The 24,590-nt window shown below is 45.2% G+C and overlaps 1 protein-coding gene across 3 annotated transcripts; it reads right to left on the reverse strand.

Annotated features, from left to right (window-relative positions):
- Positions 1–262: 262 nt before the first annotated feature.
- Positions 263–8,229, reverse strand: S1PR1 (sphingosine-1-phosphate receptor 1). 3 transcript variants are annotated; one of them, XM_083156924.1, is made up of 2 exons: positions 7,799–8,229; positions 263–3,352 (listed from the first exon to the last, which is right to left on the reverse strand). In XM_083156924.1, the coding sequence occupies exon 2, from the start codon at positions 3,263–3,265 to the stop codon at positions 2,144–2,146; it is 1,122 nt and encodes a 373-aa protein (XP_083013050.1). In that variant the 5' UTR covers positions 3,266–3,352; positions 7,799–8,229; the 3' UTR covers positions 263–2,143. The 3 variants fall into 3 exon arrangements, with proteins under 3 accessions (XP_083013050.1, XP_083013052.1, XP_083013051.1); XM_083156926.1 differs by lacking the exon at positions 7,799–8,229 and adding an exon at positions 7,219–7,367; XM_083156925.1 differs by lacking the exon at positions 7,799–8,229 and adding an exon at positions 5,091–5,264.
- Between the last annotated feature and the right edge of the window lie 16,361 nt (positions 8,230–24,590).

Genomic DNA, 24,590 nt, shown 5'->3' on the forward strand with positions numbered 1-24,590 from the left:
ATTAATACTACTTTGTCTTAGCTATTACAGTCAAAGACAGTTCCATCTCACAGCAGTGCCCATTGTGTACTGCAGCTGTGCACTCACTGTGGTAGCAAACAGGCCCCACCCACCATTTTATATACGCAGTACATGCCTCTTCACAATCAGGAAGGACTCATATCACGCCACAGACTCACTGGCACATGCTCTGTCAGCACGGGTCAGGGTGGCACTGCAAGCAAATAAGTACAAGTACATGTAAAAGTTATGGTTGCATCAGTTTCACCTTAATTCTGTATTTAATATTTATATGAAGTACATGGCAAAGATAGTTAATTTGTTTGTATTTTTCTAAGGAAACCATCATGAATACATATTTCCCCTTCCTCGTTTTTAGGGTGACTGTAAATACTTGCAATAGCATTACATTATATGTCGATAAAACCATCCTGCAGAACCTGTTCATGTCATCTATACACAGTTGAGAAAGGCATTTTGTAAACCAATATTAATCCAATCAGATCGCTAGCAACTAGAGACATCCCTTAGGCATGAGTGCCTCAAACATCATGTAAATATGTGCATTTCGGTTCTCCAGAAATCTGAATCCACTTAAATTTTTTGGAGCAGAACCGAACCTAAACCTGGTCTGGATCTGCCAAGGAGATCCAATCCAGGTCCCAGTCCCAGTCTGAATCTTTTCTCGGATAGGAATTTGGATTTAAAACCCAAATTTGGGTTTTGGATTGCAAAAACGACATGACTTTTTACTGTTTCTATCACTGATTATCAATTTGTTTATCAATTTGTAACCGAACCAAAAACCAAATCCAAACCAAACAACTGAGGGTGGTTTTACCAAATACAAAACACAGGGACTACGCACATCTCTAATTTCATGTAATGTCCTTGTTTTCTACTGAGAATAGCTCACAAAATGGCTGCCCTTACTGCTGGCAAATGACAAATGGCTGCCCCCTACTGCTGGCAAATAACAGGTACACTTTAATTTTAAGTAGCTTTTCATCTGGAGAGGGAACTGAGCTTGTTGCTCTTCAGAGTTCTGTTATCATAAGGCAGCTCTACACATTTACGCCACTAAAAAAAAAATACATATTTTTCAGTTCTAACACTGATAGGATAGATAACTTGCCAAAGTTAAACAGTATTTACACAATTCTATATTATGCCTATATCATTAAGCATTCATTTAATCTGTACATTTTTAATTTATTAGAAACTTGTCAGTTCCAACCATTGTTGAATTCTCTTTTCCACAATCCAGAACCTCTCTATTTTATGCACCAGAATTCACTATTTTTCTATAGCTGTAGTCCAAATTATTATAAATTCTGAAGACACAAATAAATATGTGGGTGTAGGTTAAAGACATACAAGAAATGTATATTCAGTATAGTAAATTAGGCTACAATCGGTGTGAGGCTTATATTCAAACCAGTGTCATGACTGTCGGGCTGGCCCAACAGCCGTGACCCGGTCCCGTTATCAGCCGGCTCTACAATTCCCAGCCGTTCTCGGGAGAGCGGGTCCGACTGCTTGTAAAGTTTGGCCCGTTCTGCCGAGATCCCTGTTTAATGCTGTCGGGGCAGACAGCTATTGGAAATCGCGGCTGGAGATTCAATACCCCCCTTAGAGACCACAAAGTGCATAAGAACTGATCTCTTCCAAAAGTGTCATTCCTCTGGGATTAGCATGTGTATGTAGTGATGCTGGCTATATATTTAGTTCAATTATGATATGGACTATTAACACAGGCTTTGTTACAGAGAGATCATTTTACATTTTTCAGTTCATATTTAAGCATGAGCTGTTGGGTGGCGCACTCTTACAGTGACCACTATGTATCTTCTATAGAAAATGTTGATCTATATTAAGAGTCCTTTACACAATGAGTAAGTGCTGCTAGATGTAGTTTCACATTCTTCCGTACAAGACCAGACATCTACAAGTCAGCATCTCCTCTATGCAACTTGGTGCGCCTTATTGTCTTTTCTAGTCAAGTGCTTGGTATCTCCAGACCTTACTCTATCTTACTGAATTCAGCTTGTCCTTTGCATTATCCAGATGGTAAGGAGACATTTCCCATTATAATTGTATACATTTCCTGCGGTATATTCAGTTCCAGGTTGCAAACTATGCATTAGGAAGAGGAAGTCAAATTTCCAGAAGACATAAGAGTCACTGGGTATTCCCCCTCTTCTTTCTGTTGGTGAGAAGTGTTGTCAGACTTGCTCCGGCTAAATTCCATCCCTGTGATGATGGGCCTTTTAACTTTTGTCTCTGGGTTTAGAAGTGAGCAGTGGCAATGTGCCATCTTTAGGAAGGCACGCCTCATCTCCCTGTTGGTCAGGGTGTAGATGATAGGATTAGTGGCTGAGTTGAGAACCGCAAGAGCCAAGAAGTACTCAGCTTTGAACAGAACCTGGCAGCTCCCAACTTTACATCCAAAGTCCATCAAAAGAAAAATGAACAGAGGTGACCAACATAAGATGAAGGCACTTAAGACAATGATGACCGTTTTAAGAAGTGCCATTGACTTCTCCGAGCTCTTACTGGTTCTGGCACAGTTTTTTCTAAAGGTCAGGCTTCTACTTCTTGTTCTTACTAAGAAATAAATCCTGGCATAGAGAATAACAATGGCTATCAATAAAATACTGAAAATGGTGGTACAGAAAAGGATGTAATGTTTATGGTACAAGGGAAGGACTGTGGAGCAATACTTCATGTCTGTCAAGCAGTTCCAGCCCATAATTGGGAGACCACCAAGGCACAAGGACAGACCCCAACAGCCACTTATCAGAAGGAAAGACCTGGAACTCTTGCTGCCATTGTGTAACTTCATTTTCAGCATGGTTATATAACGTTCAATAGCAATTGCCAAAAGGCTAAAGACGGAGGCAGATAGGGCCACGAACATACTCCCTTCCCGTACAAACCATTGTACTGGTGTTAACCTGTAGGTATTGGATCCAGAAAGGAGAATGTTAGCTGTGTAAGCAGCTCCAGCCAATAAGTCTGAAAGTGCCAAATTCCCAATAAAGTAGTACATGGGCCGATGGAACTTCTTGGTTCTCCAGATAGTGAGAAGCACCAGAATATTCTCCAGCACAATTAAACAGCAGATAATGATGAAGATAATGGAGGATGGCTTCAAGTCATTGGTAGAGCTGTTCTTATATTTCCCTGTGTGGTTGTAATGACTTACAATAACATCAGGATTATAATAAAGGCTGTTCTTATGAAGCAGTTCAGAGGGAGTCATAGCTGCTGCAGTTCCTCAAACCAACAGAAGATGGCAGATGCGATTTTGCAATGAAGATCCCGACACCAAAGTCAAGTTGAAGCGTTCCTTAAAACAACATAATATAACATGTTAGATAGATCGTTCTTATTTTGTTCACACGTCATCTATATAATATGCAATTCTGTGCAATAAGAAATAAAACGTGTGGGAAAACAAGTTACTTGACACTTTTCTGTAGCATGGCACATTTCAGAAAAACATATTATAAACATACTAATGATTCATTCATTTGGTTTTTTCCAACCAACTCATTGTTAACATTTACTTATATAGCACCTGGCAAATAAAGTGGTCCACAATAGCTTTGTCTATAACATATTAGAAATAGTAGGGTGTGTGGAGCAAGGCTCAGACACCATTATTATTATTATCCTTTATTTATATGGCGCAACAAGGTATCCACAGCGCCAAATTACAGAGTACATAAACAAGTAGGCAAAACAAGAACACAGCGGGTTACAGTTCAAGATCAGTGACTGTTTAGGATAATACCAAAGTGAGCTCCTCACTTGCTCATGGGGACTAAATCAGTCCTTGCCCATGGGGACTAAATCAGTCCTTGCTTTGGCATAATCAGTATTCCTGGATGTTTAGCTGATCTGTACTCAGCATTATTGATACCACTGAATGATGTACCTTGGTTTAAGTGAATAAATGGTGTTAATATAGTCCAGCACACAAAACGGATGGCTATACTATGTGATACTGAAGATTAGAGAAACTTTCCGCCAGCCGTCAGCTTCCACCAGGGGGAGCGCGCGCACAAGATGCTTGCATGCCTCGTGGCGACTGAGCTCCCCCCGGATCCCCGCAACCTCGCCACCCCATTCCGTCGCTTCCCCATACCCTGCCCATTTCCCTGAAGCGGAGACGGGCAGGGTCCCAGGCCCAGCCACCGAGCGTCCCAGTTTAATAGACTCTCTTTCCGCCGGCACGCGCCAGAGGGGGCGTTCTGGTGGGCGCTGAGCAAGGACAAGGGTCGCTTCACCTGTAATCTGTTTGGATGAAAAACAACATACAGTTACTGCTTGATTCTGGTCTCATGTTAAGTTGTGGGCAGTAAGACAGAAGAAGGCAAGCTGCAGACTGAGAGTATGCTATAAACGTGCGGTTCTGAAGAACAGAGAAGGGAATTCTGCTCCGTCAAGCTCTAAACTATTTGTGTGATATCTTTCTTTGTTACAGAGGAAGCTTTCTGACTATGGGGTAAGGTTTTCTTTTTGCGCAAGTGAAGCGGTAAAACTTGGCTAATAGCAAGCTGTGAGCTGGAAGGAAATTAAGCTTGCATGAATGAGAACCAATACAAGTACAATGTGTTCTGTATCCATGCTGCATTCCATGTCCGCAGTTACGGGAAAATTAAAAAACAGAAAGTGAAGACAATATCTCAACACCCGATGATTTCAAAACTGCACTGTGCTCTTAAGAACTAGTTTAAAGAACACTGTAGCCATGGCAATAACTTTGGCACTGGATGGTAAGATGTGATATTTAGCTCTATGTTTGTGGGTATCATGCTACTGTATATCTTTTTATTTATACTTGGATTGGGAACTGAAATAAAACTAAAAACTATGAATATATATATATATACATATATATAGTTGCACCTATGAATATATTTTATATAAAGCAAACAACACACAGCACAGCAGACTTTTGCAAGTTCAACCCCTTGAGTGGTGGGTTTTGCTGGGGAAGGACAAACCTCAGGACAAACCTACAAGGGCAGGTTTGTCCTGCACCAGCAAAACCCACCACAGAACGTAGGGCCCCCCCTCACCTCCACTCCGGCGTTTGTACGCTGGAGCTCCACTGCCGCCGCTGCCTCAGTCGCCAGTCACAGCAATGACCACAGACGGCAGGCTCGGGGATGTTCGCGGCTCGGAAGGACTCGGGCGCCGGAACTCCTGAGTGCCCCCGAGCCGCCCCGAACATCCCTGAGCCTGCTGCCTTCGTCACTGCTGTGAAGTGAATGGTGGCTGGGGAAGTGGCAGGGGAGTTCCGGCGATCGTACACATAGAGATGATGGGGGGGGGGGGTGACAGAAGCAGGGGAGCGACGGGGGGGTCCTAGAGGTGGTGCACAGCTGGAGGCACCACTGGCACACACCTACTGCATAGTGGTATGCCTGGAAAATTTCTGGGCGTACCACCCAAAGGGTTAATGGTTCATGCTTGCTGCACATTCTAGGTTACATGCATCTTGTTCCTTTCAGCATCACTGGTCTCCTGATATAGATTAGAGATTGTCGCGGTGAATCTATTGTTAAGGATTAAGAGGCTAATTCAGCATGGATCTCTAAACAGAGAATTTGCAAATTTGCGATTATCGAAAGACTGCTCATGCATAACATGAAAATACATATAGATTGTAAACGCAACTTGAACCGCATTTTGACTGACAGGAGTCAGGCGTTTCTGGGCGAGTTTGGAAAAACGCTGTTGCTCCCAGACCATTTTGAGGAGGATCTGTGACATCAGTGATGGCCACTTGCACCCTGCCTCAGTCACATATTTGTGGAAGCCTCAGATCTACTCGCAAGTTCAGACGGCAAAAACTTTTCGATAGTTGGAGAACTGCGTATGGATTTGTGAATGATAGCAATCTATTTGCAATTCTCTCACAAAGCAATCTAGCAAGGGGAATTTTCTCTTTCTGTCTGTGTGGTGGCTTTCTCCTCACAGTCCACTGTGAATTCACACATTAACGATCCATACTGAATTAGCCCCAAATGTCTCTATTCAGCTAGTCAATTTCTATTAAATTATGCGGGTACTCATTAATTAGACTTATTTTCCCTGTTTAGTGTGTGTATACATTGTGTGTGTGTGTGTGTAAGCCCACTTGAAGCAAAAGCTTTGAAAGCTAGTCTGCTAGCTTCTGTGTTTGTGCATGTGTGAGAAAGAGATGTAGTTTCACTCACTGCCAGCAGATGCCAGTGTTTCGGAGACTCATGGACACTAGACATATATATTGATTATAGTACAGGAATTGGCATTCATAGAGCAGCTGTTCTTTTCAAGCAACTAAAGAGACTGAATGCAGGGACAGAGATTAACACAACCGCTGTCCCGGAGAGATTTTCTCCTAAACAATGGGAAAACTGAGACTAAAAAAATTCTGTGTCACTGTTGTCCAAAAACGTTCACTACTATATTGGCAATGTTGCTGAATACAGCCCTGAATGTAGAAAATGATCTATCTTACAACAGATATGTCATTGGTGCAACTCAAGCAAGTTTAGGAGATTTGATAATTGCACAGAACCCAAAACAATATGGGCATGTGCCATTCTAAACTGCTAGGCTAAATAAACTTGATGCCATCTTAACAGTACAGGGAAATAAGTAATCTTAAGCAGAACTGAGCAATAATCAGAGTGAGACAGTCATTTAATGCCATTTCTTAATGTATGATAATAAATAAAGGAACCTATCACCAGCTTCCAATGAGGCATCTTTCAGTCTACCTGCTGCTCAAACAAAGACACACACAAATACTGTAAGCTGCATAATGGCTTTATGATGGACTGTCCAGTTATCGTGTACGCAGGTCCTGATTTATCCGAGATCACTATGCAGAATGTACCCATACTGTACATACTAAATAGCCAGTTGGGATTGTCAGAGCTAAATCTACTTTATCATCAATCACACTAGTGATTCTTGTATGGAAAGAGCAGTAAGAATAGCAGGGTGACATGATTTTTAAGTACATGGCAAACTTCAAAATGAAATGAATGTTGACCTAGCGGCTAGCCCCTTGTCTGCAAAAATGTGTTAAAGTTTTCAGCCGGTGTTCCAGTTCAACTAATAATCCTACATCCATGCTCACTGTAAAATCTAGGATCAAATCTCCATTGGAACTGAAAGAGGACATTGATCCAAGTGCAGATCCTGTAGCTGTACCTGCAGCAGGCACAGGGGGTGCAGGTGATGTTTGCATAGGTGTCTTCATTAGCAGGTGTTTGTAGCATCAGCTTCATCCTCTGAGTCAGGGTAACATGCAATAGGCTGCTCTCGCTGTGTGCGAGTGTGATGTCTGAGATTCCAATGTAGCACTGCAAACAGATTACACTAATCACCTACAGTAAGTATCGCCCTGCTGGTATCACTGCAGCCAGTGTGCTGTGCACTGTACGTGCTAGGAATACAAGTGCAACCTTCCCCAACATTGCACACAGCACAAGCCTGTAACGTTCTCTCACTCTAGAACTACTTCAGGATCTTTGCACATATTCACTTGTGTTATACGATGGGCTGATGTGCCGATGTTTGTACGATTTCTACTTATAAAGTACAGTATCGAACACTTTTGTTTAAAAACGATTGTTAAGACACTAAAATAAATGCATCTGCTGTAGCATGATGGCGATGTATCGGTATTACTGCTCATTGCCATGTATACAAAACTACATCTGCAGAACTTTCCCCAACTTCTGTGGATGTGAGGAGATGCCCGCACTAGTACGAGGCTGTGCTTCCTTACCTTGGGGACAGATCGGAGCCTGGCTGTGGTCAGACCGCAGTCTCCCCTGGTCCTAAACCACGATGCGCTCACCAGCAGCAGCAGCTCTCTGGCCACAGAGTAACCATCCTCAGAGTCATCACTGCAAATCCTTTATTCCCAGGGAAGCGTGCTTGTCAGACACCGCAGCTCCGCGCACGGATCCTGCCTTACTGGGTGCTCGCGTCCACTGAGCTCGGCGCCGGCTGCTGTCCCCCCGTGCAGTGCGATGGTGCAGTGCTACTAGTGCTAGCAGTGGTGCCGCTGGCCCGTCGCTCCTCCCAGCTGTGCGCTCTGCAGACTGGCATCCCGCGTGCGATGTGCGCTGCACTGACAGTAGTAGCTGCTACAGAGCCGGGGTACTGACTGGCAGCAGGCATGCACTGCATCGTGTGCTCTAGGTCTGGGAGATGTGCGGGACCCGCCTCTTAGAATGAGTCAGCACTCGGATGCCAGAGATCCTCCGCGCTACCTGCCCATAGCCACAGCCAGGTGCTCACTCTGACAGTAACCACAACGTGAGAAACTGCATGCATGCAGCTTATATACATTAAATACATACATACATACATACATTACATACATACATATAGTGTTGGCCTTATCTTTCTAATGTTGTCTTATAATCAGGGCCATCTTAACGCATGGGCTTACTGGGCAGCTGCCCTAGGGCCCCACAATTCTACGGACCTTCAAGCATGGGTTTGCTGGTGCCTCCGGAGTTTCTTGTGAGGCTAGTTGAGATTGCTCCCCGGCTGCTTTTGTTGTAAAGTAAGGCCAAGATTTGGATGAATCGTGCCGTAAAATTACCACAAATCGCACATGTACACATCCTGTCCGACCTGATGCGCAGTCCCATGCACATCGGATCGGAGTCAGGAGGTCGGATGGGCTGCACATAAGATTTGCTAAATCTTATGTGCAGCCCAGAGTAGGGGGGGAAGGCGGATGCCAGCGAGGAGACCAGGGAGCTGGGCGGAGGGAGCAGAGGGTAGCAGGCGAGGGGACCAGGGAGTCGGGCATTGGAGCAGGGGGGTGCGGGTGATGCCGATGAGCTGGCGAGGGGACCAGGGAGCCGGTCAGGGAAGCCAAAATAAATGGACAGCACTGATTGGCTGAGACCTCTCTCAGCCAATCGCTGATTGGCTGAGAGAGATCTCAGCCAATCAGTGGCTTCCCATTCCTTTGGGCTTTTATTTTTTTGGTGTGCCTACTGCACGGCTTCCCCTGCCTGGCTCCCTGGTCCACTCGTCAGCATCCACCGCCCCCCCCCCCCCCCCCCCCCCCCTGCGCCCTCCGCCTCCAGCTCCCCAGGAGTCGCATGTGATAAATCGCATGCGATTTATCACATGCAAAACTTGGCACATGAAGTGCCTAATCGCGTGTGACCCCTCCCTGGGAGCTGCCGGGACAATCTAATGTATGGGGGCCTTACACAAAGTCAGATCTGCTGGAGAACATTCTCTAGTTACTGGCTGTAAGCTGCTAATTGCTGGGTGGCAGATAGTAGGTGGACACCGCAGGAAGTTGTGATTCATTTTTTATTAAGTAGGGGCCCCAGTGCATTGCTTTGCCAAGGGCCCACAATGCCCTTAGGACTGCCGTGCACAGAGAACTTTGTAGGTCCACCACAGGCAGATACCTTTCTTAGGAATCTGTCCAGAAGTTCACAGACAACAGCAGTGAAAGCTCTTTTACAGTAGCTACAAAAGGGGACCAACCCCATATTAAAGTATATGTGTTTGAATACAATATCATTACAGTCCCTGTTAAGGTGCCTATACACCAGTGGTAGCCAACTCTAGCCCTCGAGAGCTACCAACAGTTCACATTTTCCAGACAACCTAGCTGCTGCACAGCTGCACTCATTAATCACTGACATATTTTAAAAGATCCACAGATGGAGCTAATTAGCTCACTTGTGATTCTGTGTGGAGACCTGCAAAACATGCACTGTTGGTAGGGTTGGTTACCCCAGGTATACACGGTACAATTATAGTATACAATATCGCATCTCATCGCATTGTATAGGTTTTGCAATGCAATGAGATGAGATCTAGTACAAAAAGTACGTGCAGCACATACTTTTTTAGCTGTGTTATCCTAAGAACACCTTGGAATGTATAGTTACCAGAGAATGTAGATGTCCTTGATTATATAAGGGCTTATGCAAGGTCCCGGTGATTACCCAGTTATGGATGCCAATAATAACACTTGAGTTTGAAGTGGTGCAGTTTTGTGGTATAACTATACCCAACTTGAGTCCTGCAGAGTGGAGTCAACAATGGAGTCCAAAGTGATGGCGAAAAACTGGTCCGGATGAGATCTGGTGTAATGGCTCCAAAGATTGGAGAAAGGTGTAGGATGGGATGTCTCTCCAAGAATAAGCTGGAATACTGGTGCTGCTGCTCAACGCGTTTCGGTGTGTTCACACGCCTTTATCAGGAGCTGGAGACTCCAGGCTAGGCTTTGGTTGTGAATTATTCCCCTTTTACACCACCTCAAAACCCCGGGTCTTCGGCAGGTCAGACCCGGGTCAGATGCGGTGTTAATGTGTTGCACCGTGTCCCTTTACACAGGACTTCTACCCAGGTCCTGACTTGGGTAGAACACGGCTAGGACCTGGGTAGAGGGCGGTGTAAATGGGTATGCTGGGTCGGATGACCCGGCTCCCATTTACATCAATGGGGGACGTACAACCTGCGGACCGCAGCATCCGCAGGTTGGACGGGGGGGGGGGGGGGCACACACAGCCTGTGCTGCTGTCTGCTATATTCTGCAGACAGCGGTGGCAGCGGAGGAGGTGAATGGATGCCTGTGTGCGGCATCCATTCACCTCCCGGACGACGGCTGGGGGGGTGCACGGAGATCGGTGTATCCGGTGGGGATCACCGTGGTCCCGGCGCTTGGAGATGATGTAATCTCCAAGCACTGCCTCCGTCTACACTGCGGGTGGGCACCGCAGTGTAAATGGAGTAAATCCCGGATCCGATCCGGCATTTGGAGGAAGGGGTATTACACAAAATCAGAGCTGCTGCGGAACATTCTCTACTGGCCTGCAGCCAAACAGTTACTGGCTGTAAGCTGCTAATTGCTGGGTGGCTGATAGCAGGTGGAGAGACGTCGCAGGAAGTTGTGATTATTTTTTTACTTAAATAGGGGCCCCAGTGCAATGCTTTGCTCAGGTCCAACAATGCCCTCAAGACTGTCCTGATGTTATTGCCAGTTTAATAGCTAGCATGTTTCATTCTTTTATGTGTTTGCATTAGGATTAATATGCAGAAATTACAGTATTTGTTTTTCACTACATCCACTATTTTATATTTGAGAGTTTAAAGCCCTGTACACACAATGCGATTCTAGCAGAAATCGCTGGGGATATGGTCGCTGGGTGACCATAAAGACTTTAAAGTAGGGATAGCCATCGGTGAAGATGTCATCGATGTTTGCCATCAATGGCGATTCTGCACCCAGCCATCGATAGTGGCAAACTATTTGATGGATAACCATCGATAGTTTTAGCTATCGATGGTCACCTATTATACTTGACTGAATGGCTACTGGGCCAATCAGAACTCGGGGGCGGGACTTCCGGGTGTCTGGGGGCGGTGCTAAGCTCCATGTCACGGCACTTTGGGGGGAAAAAAAAGGAAACATCGGTTCTCCTTTGCCATCGATGTAGGAAAACCATCTGGTTCTCCCACATTGATGGCAAAAGTATTTGACATCGGCCATAAACAATCGATGATTTTAAATCATCGATGGTCGATGGCCATCTCTAGTTTAAAGTAATCACATAATTTTGTTCAAATGCTTTTAATGCATTGGCAGGATATACAGAGCTGGGGATAGACATCAGAAGAAGCACAGCATCCAATAAACCAGCCTTCCAACATCAAATCACTGCTGGCCATAATAGAGGGGTGGGAGCTCTCTGGTAATTCAGCCCTGGTCCTTCATAACAAAACAGTGATTTGCAAGTCTGCTGTCAGGAGGGGTGTAGCTAAAAGGAAGCTGGTAGGATGCAGAAGTGCCATCTACAACTCCAATTGTCACGGGCTGTGGGGGATCCCCCAAAGAAACGTGTCTACTGCAACCTTCGGGAGAGTAGGCAAGCATGTACCACTTCCACCTGTCTGCACTGAATACAAGCAGAAAGCAATTGGATAATTTTTTCACTGTCAGAAATATGAAACGTGTAGAGTGGCACCCTCTGTATCCTGCTGCTGGGACATCATGCTTGATCCCAGCAGTGGAGGAGCAGCAGTAAGACGGGGTTCTGTCCTTAGTAGGACACACCTCCCTCCAGCACAGGGATCCACTGCCTGATCCCTGTGCTGACCCTACCTGGAGTTGCTAGAGGCTGCGGGGGTGCGGATACCAACAGATGAGCAGCGGGACCAGCAATGATGCGTGGCTTGGCTTTCATGGGGAGAGGTCACGTTTTACCTCAGCTCCAGACCTTCTTCCTGCTAAAAGCGGGCCCCGAGGTGCCCATACAGCCAGGCAACTTCCAACTCAGGGTCCCTGCTCCCCTGCTTGTCTCCGGAGCACTGGGTGAAAATCGCGGAGCTGGAGACCCTGTTTTTCGGGTCCTCCGGATTGCGGCCTACCTCCTGCAGCAAAGCCGGGGACTGGAGTTTATCCCGCGGCCGCCGCAGACTTCCAGAGGTGCCCGAAATCGCGCCCGGGCCCCGCCGGACGCTAGGAGACCACTCACTGGCTGTGGCTGGTCCCCCTGAGCCCCCCCACATCGGCGCTGACGTCCCCAGACGGTGGGGAGCCTGTAACTGCTGCTGGGAGGCACATACAGCCTGTCCCAGCAGCGACATTCAGCACCCGGCGGCCATCTTGGATTATTCCTCCACGCACAGAGGCTGCAGCCAAAGGCACCCAGGACATCCATCTCTCACCCTACGCACCTGGTATACCTCCTGAGCCCCCTGGTACCACCTGCAAAGTTCCCTGGGAGGGTTCCTGGAGCCCAGCAACAGGTACCCCATCCAGCTGTGGTCTGATTTGGAGGGCTGGCCCTGCCTGATCCTACCACTACTGTGAGACCCCTCACCTGCCCTCACCTCCCCTACACCCCTTGCCTACGGGTACTAGTCCACCCACAGCTGCCCATCTGCACTGGAAGTGCCTAGAATACCCCCTGGAGGCCCACGCCCCCTCCTTGTGCCCCCAGGTGCCGTATACTGTGAGAGCCCAATCATATCAGTGAGGCTGCTGCTGTTGTCCACATCGGTCCCTACAACATGGCACTAAGGTCCTACCAACCTACTGTGCCTTTTTGGTCAATCGAGATGTGAGGCTCTCCCCATTACCACCCAGGGCCACTACGGCTACTATATAGCTGATTACGGATCCGACACTACAGGATAGTCCTGCCATCTACCGCCTAACCACATAATTCTCATTACTTACTTGCCGGCGACTGCCCATACGCTAATATGCCTACAAAGAAGACCAAAGGCTCCCTACCACCTCCGGTGTCCTTCCCGATCCAGAGAACAGGCCGTGCTTCCCTTGCTGCGAAAGACGGACACCCCTCTGCTTCGCCAACAGGGTCCGGACAGGGCAAACCTACCCAACCACCACTGTCGTTATCGGGTATAGATCCTAACTCCTCTGAGCCCCTTACAGTTAAAACCCTCTGCCAAGTATTAGCGGCTTTCAAGTCAGACCTATCTCAAGATCTCACAGCTTCCATAAGAGAGGTCAAGGCCGAGCTTACTGCTATTGGCGACCGGACGGATCACCTAGAGCATAAGATACAAGAACTGATGTCCTCACACAATGACCTAATTGTGGCTCACGAACACCAACAAGCCGAAATGGAATCCCTTAAAACTAAGATACAGTAGCAGATGTTGAGGATCGTTCCAGGAGGAACAATATCAAAATCAGGGGAATCCCAGATTCGGTCACCAACGCTAAACTACTGGGCTACGTGATGTCTATGTTTCGTAAGTTACTACCCTCAGCGAGCGACAATGAGCTGCTTATTGACAGAGTTCACCGCCTTCCCAAGCCTAGGTCCCTCCCTGCCTCCCTATCCAGCGACACCCTACTCCCTTCACTTCTTCACCACAAAAGAGCGTATCCTTCGGGCAGCCCGGGAAGCGGAATTATCTGATGGTTTGGGAGGTATCCAGCTGTTTCCGGACTTCTCTGCATTTACCATCCAGAAGCGTCGGATGTTAGCCCCCATCACCTCTGCACTTCGGTCCCAGGAAATAAGATACCGATGGGGCTTCCCGGTTAAATTAATAATCACCTATGACAACTCCTCTTATGTTATTTCCGACCTCGAAGCCGGAGCCAAATTGCTGGCCGACTGGGACATCTCAGTTAAAATCCCGGATGCAACCAGAAGACGACCTCCACCAAGCTCCGACTGGTCCACTACCTGAACTTCTCCGGCATGTGCTCTTATTTTTTTTTTTACATATTTTTTGGGAGGGCTATGAACACTTTGCCCTAAGTTGGACTTATACTGCTCTCCGGTACGACTTCCTCTACAAGAAGCCGTGAGTTGTATTGTTGGTTCCTAATGTTGCTTTTCTCCCTTTAAGTCAGTTCAATATTTTGTTATTCTTGTTTATGTTATGATGACACTATATAGCCATGTGTAATATTTTGTTCTATGCTAGGCCGGCCCTGGGTGGGTAGCCGATGCCACTTTCCCCCATGTTTATCCTACTGCATTCTGTTATCCCTGCAGTAGTCACACAGGCCCGATATACTGGGTCATTTTGGTTTTCTTTCCCGCCCTTACCTGGGCTTTATGTGTTTTTTCTGTGTTTTTTTTCTCCTTCTCCCTTTTTTCCTTTGCCCCCCCCCCCCCCCCCCCTGGGATGCCCTTAACCTATCGACCATTAGTCATGCTCTCATGGTCAAATTGATCTCTTTAAATGTCAAAGGCCTGAATTCCCCGAACAAACGTAGGCTAGCACTATCCTTTTTTTACAAACATAAAGCAGACATAGTGGCCCTACAGGAAACCCATTTTTCATCTCTCCTTCCGCCCACTATGAAAGACCCCCACTATCCCACAGGCTACTTTGTAAATGGCCCTTTCAAAAGAAATGGTGTAGCTATTCTCCTTAGGAATACGGTTCCCTTTGTTTTACACTCCCAAATTGCCGACAAATCGGGCCGATACATAATCATTACTGGGCTTCTGGATGAGAAACCCACAACCATTGTTTCCCTATATGCCCCTAACTCCAACCAGGTCCCATTCCTTAGGAAATTATGCTTACTTATTCAGAGGGTGAGAATAGGATCATTAGTTTTGCTGGGAGATTTTAATTTAGTTGTTGATCCGAAGTTGGATAAATCTCCACCTAACTCTAACACCAATACACCCCGTACTGCACCCTCCTTAGCCTTACGTAACCTCTTAGCGGAATTTGACCTTTATGATATATGGCGCATCCAAAATCCATCCGGTAGGGACTATACTTTCTTCTCCCCAGTCCACAATTCATATTCCCGTATTGATCTTATTGTATGTGATAAATGGTCGTTACAATCTGCAGGTGAGGTAGAGATTTTGCCCATCTCCTGGTCGGACCACGCCCCTGTAGTGTGGCGCTGGGAGCTTTCTAAGCCTTTTCTACCCCCTAGACACTGGCGTTTCTCCCCTCATTTGCTGTCAAATATTGCGGCAAAGAAAATTATTACTGATAGCATCTCCTCATTCATAGCTACAAATTCCCCTGCTGACACCTCCTCACCAACGTACTGGTGTGCCTTTAAAGCTGTTATTCGAGGTTCCGCCATTCAAGCGGGAGCCATGCTTAAAAAACAAGTTGTACAGCTTCAAAATACATTGGAATCTAAACTCAAAGTGGCTGAGGATAAAAACAAACGGCTCCCTACTAGGGAACTCCGCAAAGAAGTGTCCGATCTCCGTAGCCAACTACAAAAGCTCCTGGTTGCTAGAACCCAAACCGCCCTGAATAGACTCAGACAGAAATTCTACTTAGTTGGGAATAGACCCGGTAGGATGCTGGCCCGGAAACTTCCAGCCCAGCAGGCCCGCAACCGGATCAAGTGTATTGTTTCCCCATCGGGCTCTAAATTAGCAAACCCCTTAGATATTGCTAATCAATTTGCTCAATATTACACCCAGCTGTACAATCTAAACACAGATGCATTGACCCCCCAGCCTACGCCCGCACTTATTCAAGATTTCCTCTCATCCATAGACTTGCCCACCTTGCCATCGGATATTTTAGAGGAGTTGAATGCCCCCTGGTCCCCAGCCCAAATTGATATCGCCATTAAATCTCTCCCGAATAATAAAGCCCCAGGTCCAGACGGCTTTATTAACGAGTTCTACAGAGAGTTCCACGACCCGCTCTCCCCGATGCTATCTAGGCTTTTTAATGAAGTAGCCCAGGGGGGTAGCTTCCCCACAGAGATGCTGGAAGCCCGTGTAATCACGATTCCCAAGCCAGGGAAAGACCCTTCCTCCTGTCAGAATTACCGCCCGATCGCCCTACTCAATGGAGACATCAAAATATACGCCAAATTAATTGCAACTCGAATCAACGCATATTTACCCTCCCTGATACACTCAGACCAAGTAGGGTTTGTGCCCGGCAGACAAGCCTCAGACAATACTCGCAGGGTCTTTAACTTGATCGACTCACTCCAGGACACGGATGGCTTCTTGTTGCTCTCCTTAGATGCAGAGAAAGCCTTCGACAGGTTAATTGGATATATATGGAGGCAGTCCTGTCCAAATTTGGCTTTAGTGGCCCTATACTGTCAGCCATTATGGCCTTATATGGTTCCCCCACAGCTCGAGTATTTAGCAATGGCTTTGTGTCGGACTCATTCCCTATATCCAACGGCACCCGCCAGGGCTGCCCCCTTTCACCCTTGATTTTTGTACTGGTAATGGAACCCCTTGCGGCCAAGATTAGATCAGACAGCGAATTTCCAGGATTACTATGTGGCCAGACCTCCCATAAACTGTGCCTCTTTGCGGACGATGTCCTTCTGTTTGTCACCAACCCCATTTCCACTCTTCCACACCTACATGACCTTTTATCCATGTTTAGTGCGGTTTCCTATTATAGGTTAAACACAACGAAGTCTGATGCCATGCCGGTAAACTTACCTGAGGCAGTAGTGGCAACATTGTGTTCCCACTATCCTTATAACTGGAATACCAAATCTATTATATATTTAGGTGTCCACATCCCTCCATCCACTCTAGCGGTCTTCGATGTGAATCTGCCTCCCCTCATTGTTACCCTTCAAGCTCTGACCTTGTCATGGCTTTCTTATGAAATCTCATGGTTAGGTCGCTTAGCTGCCTTTAAAATGACATTACTACCAAAGCTCATGTACTTATTTAGAACAATCCCCTTCAGTTTCCCCAAGAAATACTTGGACAAATGCAGAGTTATACTCACTAAATATCTGTGGAAATCCCACCCACCTAAATTAGCATACTCCCGTATGGTCTTACCTAGACACCGTGGAGGCCTGGCCCTTCCGGATTTGTGTGCATACCAGGATGCTTGCATCCTATCTCAATTGAAATACTGGATAACCCCCCATTCTTCCCCCTGGGTCACAATTGAACAAACTAAATGTTCTACATTCCCCCTTGCAGATACCCTTTGGACACCTAGACATTTACGACCATTAAATTTACGGTTACTCCCTTCTACCTCCTCTGCCATACGTATATGGGACAAGCTAGCCTCCAAATTGCCTGATTTTAGCCCCCCTATTGCGGCAATGTCTTTGACAGCCATTGCCAAACTGGTTCCCAACTTGAACATATTACCATGGCTCCAGTGTAACATACGTGTATTGGGTGACATCTTAGACGGAAATAACTTGCTCACTTTCCCGCAGCTTCAAGACCGTTTTGCCATCCCATCAGGCGAACTGTTTCATTATATTCAGATTCGACACTGGTTTCAGAGCCTACCTCGCCCCGCTCGCCCCCCCGGTGCTGTAGCTAGCTCGGTCCTGGCTCATTTAGCAACGACTAGGGCGCGCGGGGAGATCTCTTTTTGGTATGAAGTAATTGTTAACTTGCCCATATCTAAAAAATCGAATGCTCAGCTTCGCTGGGAGAAAGATCTTGACATTACTCTGACAGATCCCCAATGGGAACGTATTTATAGTTCATCCTTCCAGATGTCTAAATGCCTGAATCATGCAGAGATGCATGTCAAACTGCTTAACAGATTGTACCTCATGCCTGATAGGTTACATACCTTCTGGCCGTCCTGCTCCAAACTATGCTGGAGAGGCTGCGGTGAGGTGGGACACCTCTATCATGTTTTTTGGGCCTGCCCCTTATTGCGTAATTACTGGAAAGATGTTTTTAAGCTGATCAATAAGGTCATGGGCCTAGCCCTCAACCCAACCCCAACAATAGCATTATTGCACCTCTACCCCCCGGAAGTCCCACCTCATTGCAGATATTTGCTGGGACAAATGTGTATCGCGGCAAGGGCCACATTAGCCCAAGCATGGAAAAAACCCTTACCTCCGCTGGTGATAAAAGTTTTCCATAAAATCCAATTCCACTTTACAATGGAAACTGAATTTATTCCATACTCCTCCATACCCTCTTCCCCAATTGTGAAATGGATGGCATGGCATAACTATATTACAGAAGGTGAAGGAGCGGCTCTGTTACCTCAACCCTCCGGAATGTCTCCCTTGCAGTTTAGTCTGAACGAAGCACCTACTTCTTGATACAGTCAGGCTATACTCCCCCATTTCCCTAACGTCATATCTCCTACGTTTAGTATATTGTCTTATTTTCATGTTGACCATTATGTTATGCTCTGTACAGTTAAAGATTGCATCCTTATATTATTACTGTTGTGTGCATCCCATGCCCCCCCCCCCCCCCCCTCCCCCATCTCTATTTTTCTGTATCCTATTCCTTTTTTTTTTTGTTGAAAAAATTCAATAAAATATATTGTTGGTAAAAAAAAAACAACCTACGGTCATGAGTTATGGAACAGAGTAGGATATTTATCCATCTACTTCCGAGCTCTGCATCATATAACACATGTGAGCAAATAATCATGAAAACTGTAACCTGTCTTTTGAACAGCATCACAATCTACACATAGATATAGGCAGACTTTATTTAATAAGAAAAGTGTCAAATAAAATCTACACTGCTTTAGAAAAAATGTAAATAGTAAACCGGATATTCAGAAGTTTTATATGATCCTCTGCTGACAATGTTGCAGGGTATTTGACTGTACTCTAGAGTTTTTAACTGTAAAAGGATTTAAAAGGATTTGTCTTATTTATTGGCCTGTATTTGCTATCTCACGTCTTATACAAATGAACAAAAAAGTAAATAAGGGAAGCAAAAATAAAGCAACACATTAAACCACACTTTTATCTAGGTATCTAGAAGCCATATTAAATTTCTCTAAGGTGGAAAAAACCCTTTAACATCTGCATCATTAAAAACACATGCTTTTAAATAGCTTTACTAGTTATTATGTCTACAGTGTCAGCCAACCCTACTCGTAGGAAACAGAATTCACTGTTAACGTTTGTAGATTATTTTTCTAGATATCCCACATGGAGAAGAATTTTAACTCCTATTTTGCCAACCAAAACGTTTATTTACAGTAGAGTTCACATTTTCTAACATTTGTGAGAGGCACAAGCGGATAAATTTAATTTGCAGCAAAGACAAAATATTATTTTCATTAGTGATTACGATCACATCTAATCCACAATTCTATATGTCAAAATGTGTTTAAACCCCCCCACTACATTCATCAGTGAAATCTGATTATTAATTGATATTTATATTGAACAGGTATATCCTAGTGATTTCACATGGGAAATACCAAAATGTGTAACTTAAACAAGAACACACATTTGTGTAGACTTTAATTCACAATTCCAGGACTGAGACCCTCAAAAAATTATCAAATTCGCACCCTTCGGCTTCAGTCGCGATCTGAAATGATGTTAGCGCGTGCGCCAGAAGAAACAATTGAATACGGCCACGGTAAGGGAGCGGGGACCATCGTCGAGAATTGAAAATGGCCCTCGGTGTTGAAGAACTTATCAAAAAAGAAAGTCTGTAATTTCCATTGCAGAGTGACTTCTTTTCATTTCCCAGTGCTGCCCCGTGGGAATAGGACAGGATATGTAATATAGAATTATTTCTACAAAGCATAAGCTCCCCACACAGAGGCAGACAACGCTGCATGATATGTAATCACATCTGTTTGCCATATGTAAAACAATAAAACTCTCCGGATTCCTTGCTCACCCCACACACCAGTTATCTGCTTCACCAAGCAGTGTTATACTGTAAACAGGGACAGATATAAATACTCAATGAGCAATTACACTACTGCCACCCAAGACAACAGGCCTTTTTCTTTTACCGTTCAGAAAGTCCCAATACAGGTTCTCACATTTCACAGTATGCAATGGATCTAACCCCATCCATGCATCTGATAATTACCGGCTTGCACTCATACAATGAAAACCCAAGTTCATAAATTCACAGAAAAATGTTTAACCCACTTGAACATTGTTAAATTAAAAATGAATATTGTAAGGGACAGTATATGACATTATAAAATATATTATACTAGTTATATGGATCTGGTGTATTCCACACCCTCTTCTTTATGCTTGCCCACACTGCTGGCACAATGGTAAATATACCTAGGGGTACAGTTACTATTGATTTTCAAACTAAATCAATATTATATTTCCAGGGCTACAACACGTATTTGCTAAAATTGAAATATGAATACAAAACATCATCTGTTAGTAAATATGTATTTTAGCCTATTAAACACAACATAGATTTTCATTGATTTGAAATCGAAAATGAAATGTTAGCATTACGGCCTCACAGCACTGAGGTCATGAGTTTGATTACCATTATGGCCGTACCTGTGTGGAGTTTGTATTTTCTCCCACAAACCAAATATATACTGCTAGGTTAATTAGCCCCCAACAAAATAAACCATAGAATGAATGTGTCTATGTGTACATGTGGTAGGGAACATAGGGGGTTATTCTGGTTGATTCGCAAGGCTGAAATCAAATTCGCCCACCAAACCCCACCCGGCGAATGTCCGGCGCCCACCCCCCTTGAAGCGCGTGTTCACCCACACAGGCTGCGAATGGATATTTAGCATAAACACGCATGCTGTGGGGAACACCCATCGACCATCGAAAGATGTGGAAGGTACATACATATAAAAAGGACTTTGAAGTCACTTCCATATGCGTCTACGCTTGGATGGATATGGACAGGCAGCTGACATCTTTTGATGTCAGCTGCCTGCCCCCACACTCACATCACGGCCTCATTGCCATGAGAACGCCCAGCGTTCTCATGGGAATGTCCAGGAAATGCTGGGCATTTCCATATGGTAATAGGGCTGCCCAGCACCCCCTCCTCCCCCAACGCACCCTATGTCTGCACATGCGCACAACGGCGCCTGTGCATAGACCACTGACACATATTACACAGATGTTTTATTAATGTCTACAGGTGAATATAATTAAAGACTTAAAGTGACTCTGATTTTATACCTCAGAGGGGGCAAAGAGAGAGAGTGCATTTTCCTTATACAGCATAACTGGCAAACCTGTATTCGCTCCATTACCAAAGTACGATGCAATCTGAAGGTGAGGTACCTACAGGTCTTTTCATGAATCAGTGAAAGTAGTGGAGAAGCGTTCCAGTGTGGGGAAGTTGGGCGTGGATTAAAGGTCTACAGTGTCCAGGCAGACAGTCAATAGATAGACATAGTGAAAAGGTCAACATGCACGAGGTCAACAAAAAACAAAAGGTTGATATGCAATAGGTCGACATGGTCAAAAGGTCGACACAAGCAAAATGCCGACATTAGTCTGTCGACATGTACCCCTGATTAGTGTAGCGCAGACCCTCATATGGTTCTTTCCGCTAGCCATGCTCCAAGACTGGTACCAATCCTAATTGTAGTCCTCGTGGATGTTAAAGTATGAAAAAGTACAAATAAAATGAAAAAACTGTGCAAACTTTGTCATGCGTCTCCATTATTGTGAATCTGTACATCTCATCTGAACCAAAGGGAAAATCAAACACTACTGTTTTCTTTTGGCAGATGTGCTACTGGGATACACAATCTTCACAATCAAAGTACCCCCAGGGAAAAAATAAAAGTCTTCTTCTTTTCCCATGCCTCTTGTTAGATTAGGGACTACAGTACGTAGTATCTGATGTTGACCAAAAACCTGTGAAATATACCTCACAACACTGGCTGTTTCCAGGGTATTCATATTTAAATCATAAACTAGCATTTACCTGTGGCTTTGTTAGTGTGGATGTCTTCCAAAAGTTTTTCCTGTCTCCATAGATAATAAACAGTCCCTAGAAGTATATTTCTCTCCAAATATGTATATTTATCTAGTCTTATAGGACTTTAAGCTTCTGCACACTGAACACGCTGAGTGTTAATCGTCTGGTTTTTCCTTTATTGCTCCTCTCCTTGATGTCACATCAAAACAATACAAACATCAGTGTCTTTCTAGGTCACTTATACCCCTTTTACACCAAAGGTTGGACCCGGGATATTGCCTCTCCAGTCCGGGGCAGGGCATGGTGTAAATGGGCTGAAAAAAAATAACACGGGTACTGTTCCCCGGGAATCTGACCCGGCAAATGTTCAGGGTCGGACACGGGGCTTATCCGGGGCTCAGGGTGGTGTAAATGGTCATTATCCGGGTTATTTGGAGGGTAGAGGGGCGCGAAGAGCTGATTGGTGCTTCTGCAGCTCTGGCAGATTACTGTATGTCATCTGCTGGTGACCCGCACAGGGCGCATGTAGCAGCGCAGCAGCAGCGTTACCACGCTCTGTGATGCAAGCACACTCCACACTGTGTTTACAGCCTCATCTGCTGCAGAACACACTGGCTGTCACGCAGTGTGTTCCACTTTGGCTGACCCCAAACCTGATCTGCACCATCATGTCTGCAACTGCAACACAGCTACTCCGTCTGCCATCTTTGCTGCAATGCTGGGAGCAGAACCCACCCCCTCCCTTTTCCCTTTCTTGTGACCTCATCTCAAACAGCCCAAAGGTCCATTTTTAATGACACCAGCAAGGAAAGACAGGGCTGATCCATTTTCAGTGTGAAAGGGCCTTACCCGGGAATAACCCGGATTGAATTGCAGTGTAAATGGGGTCTGAGGCAGGGCATGCCCTGGCAATGTCCCGTGTTCGATTTCCCGGGTCCTACCCGGTATTCTGGTGTAAAAGTGGTATCAGCTATACAGTAGTCACGACCATCTAAATGTATCCAGTAGTTTGTGTGCGAGGAAACAAAAATTACAACATCTATAGAAATTATTCAACAGTTAAGTTATCAGAATTCCCTTATAATAAAGACAATAGCATGTAATTCTACTATGTTTCTAGATTTGATGTTTGACATTTGTACATCTGTGTGTGAATCAGTGTGAATCTGTATATGAAGTGCTGTGATGCTGCGGCTCTTCCTTACGCCAAATTCCATTGTGCTTTATTTGTGAATTCCTGTGCAGGTAAAGTCACTGCCCAGCATCCCTAGTGCACTTTGGGCCTGATCCTGGGATGAGTAAAGTAAAAAAGAGTGAGTACATGTGCACCCTGGCAAAGCCACGCTGCACTGCAGCTGTGGCAGATTGAACATGTGCAGAGATTTATATTTGAGAGGGCGTGTCCATATTCTAATCTAAACTACCAGTAAAAATAAAGCTGTCCAGCATTTATGGGCTACATGCAAAAGCAGCCATTATATAACCAGCAGGCAAAAAGAATATTGCATTTGTGCCCCTTGCAGTATGGCTTGTCCAGATGCAGAGTAAGTTACTTGTTATTTTTTTCTTTACTCCCAACTCAGAATCAGGCAATTTTACTGGTGATTTGCTGGGCATGCAGTTTGAATGCTTACTTGATGAAGCAGATTTCTTATAATCCCTTCATTTAATTGTCATTGCATTGCAGAATGAAGATGTAAATAAGTAAATACAGTGTATGTAGAGACAGTACAGAACAATATGGGAGTGGAGTGGTCCTCCCTGCCTGTTCTGTAGTCTGCCCTCAGTAGTTCCATTGTCCTCCTGTATGGTTATTAGGGATGGCCATCTTTGCCATTGCCATCGATGGTTGTCATCGATGGCAATTCTACAACTGGCCATTGATAGTGCTTAACTATAAAATGGATGACCATCAATATTTTTACATATCAATGGTCATCCATTGTTTTTGATTGATTGGCCTGTGGGCCAATCAAAACACAGGAGCCGGGGCTTCACGGGTGTCGGGGGCGGAGCTATGCTCCTTGTCCCAGCACTTTGAAAAAAAAAACAAAAAACATTGTTTTGCTATTCCATCGATGGAGGGAAACCATCTGGTTCTCCCCCATCGATGGCAAAAGTATTCAACATCGGCCATGAACCATCGATGATTTTGAATCATTAATGGTCGATGGCCATCCCTAATTGTTATAAATGCTGTATACCTGCAGCCCCCTACTAGCTGTTATCCGCAGACCTGTTTTCCCTGGAGAAATGAGTACACTTCCAGTCTCATAACGCCCACAATGAGGCTTATTAAGGTACATGGCATCTCGTATAGTGTAATCGGATTATATTAGCTGTTACACTGACCCTTATTACTGGATGCCATAATACTTCCATTCGATTTAAACAATTATGCACCATGGTGAATAATTACAAAAGGTGGAACAATCA

This window comes from Crinia signifera, chromosome 8 (assembly GCF_055691185.1).
Source record: "Crinia signifera chromosome 8, ASM5569118v1, whole genome shotgun sequence".
Taxonomy (NCBI): Eukaryota; Metazoa; Chordata; class Amphibia; order Anura; family Myobatrachidae; genus Crinia; species Crinia signifera.

Bases quoted from the DNA above. Each gene is read 5' to 3' on its own strand.
- S1PR1 (XM_083156924.1), bottom strand. From the start codon at position 3,265: ATGACTCCCTCTGAACTGCTTCATAAGAACAGCCTTTATTATAATCCT.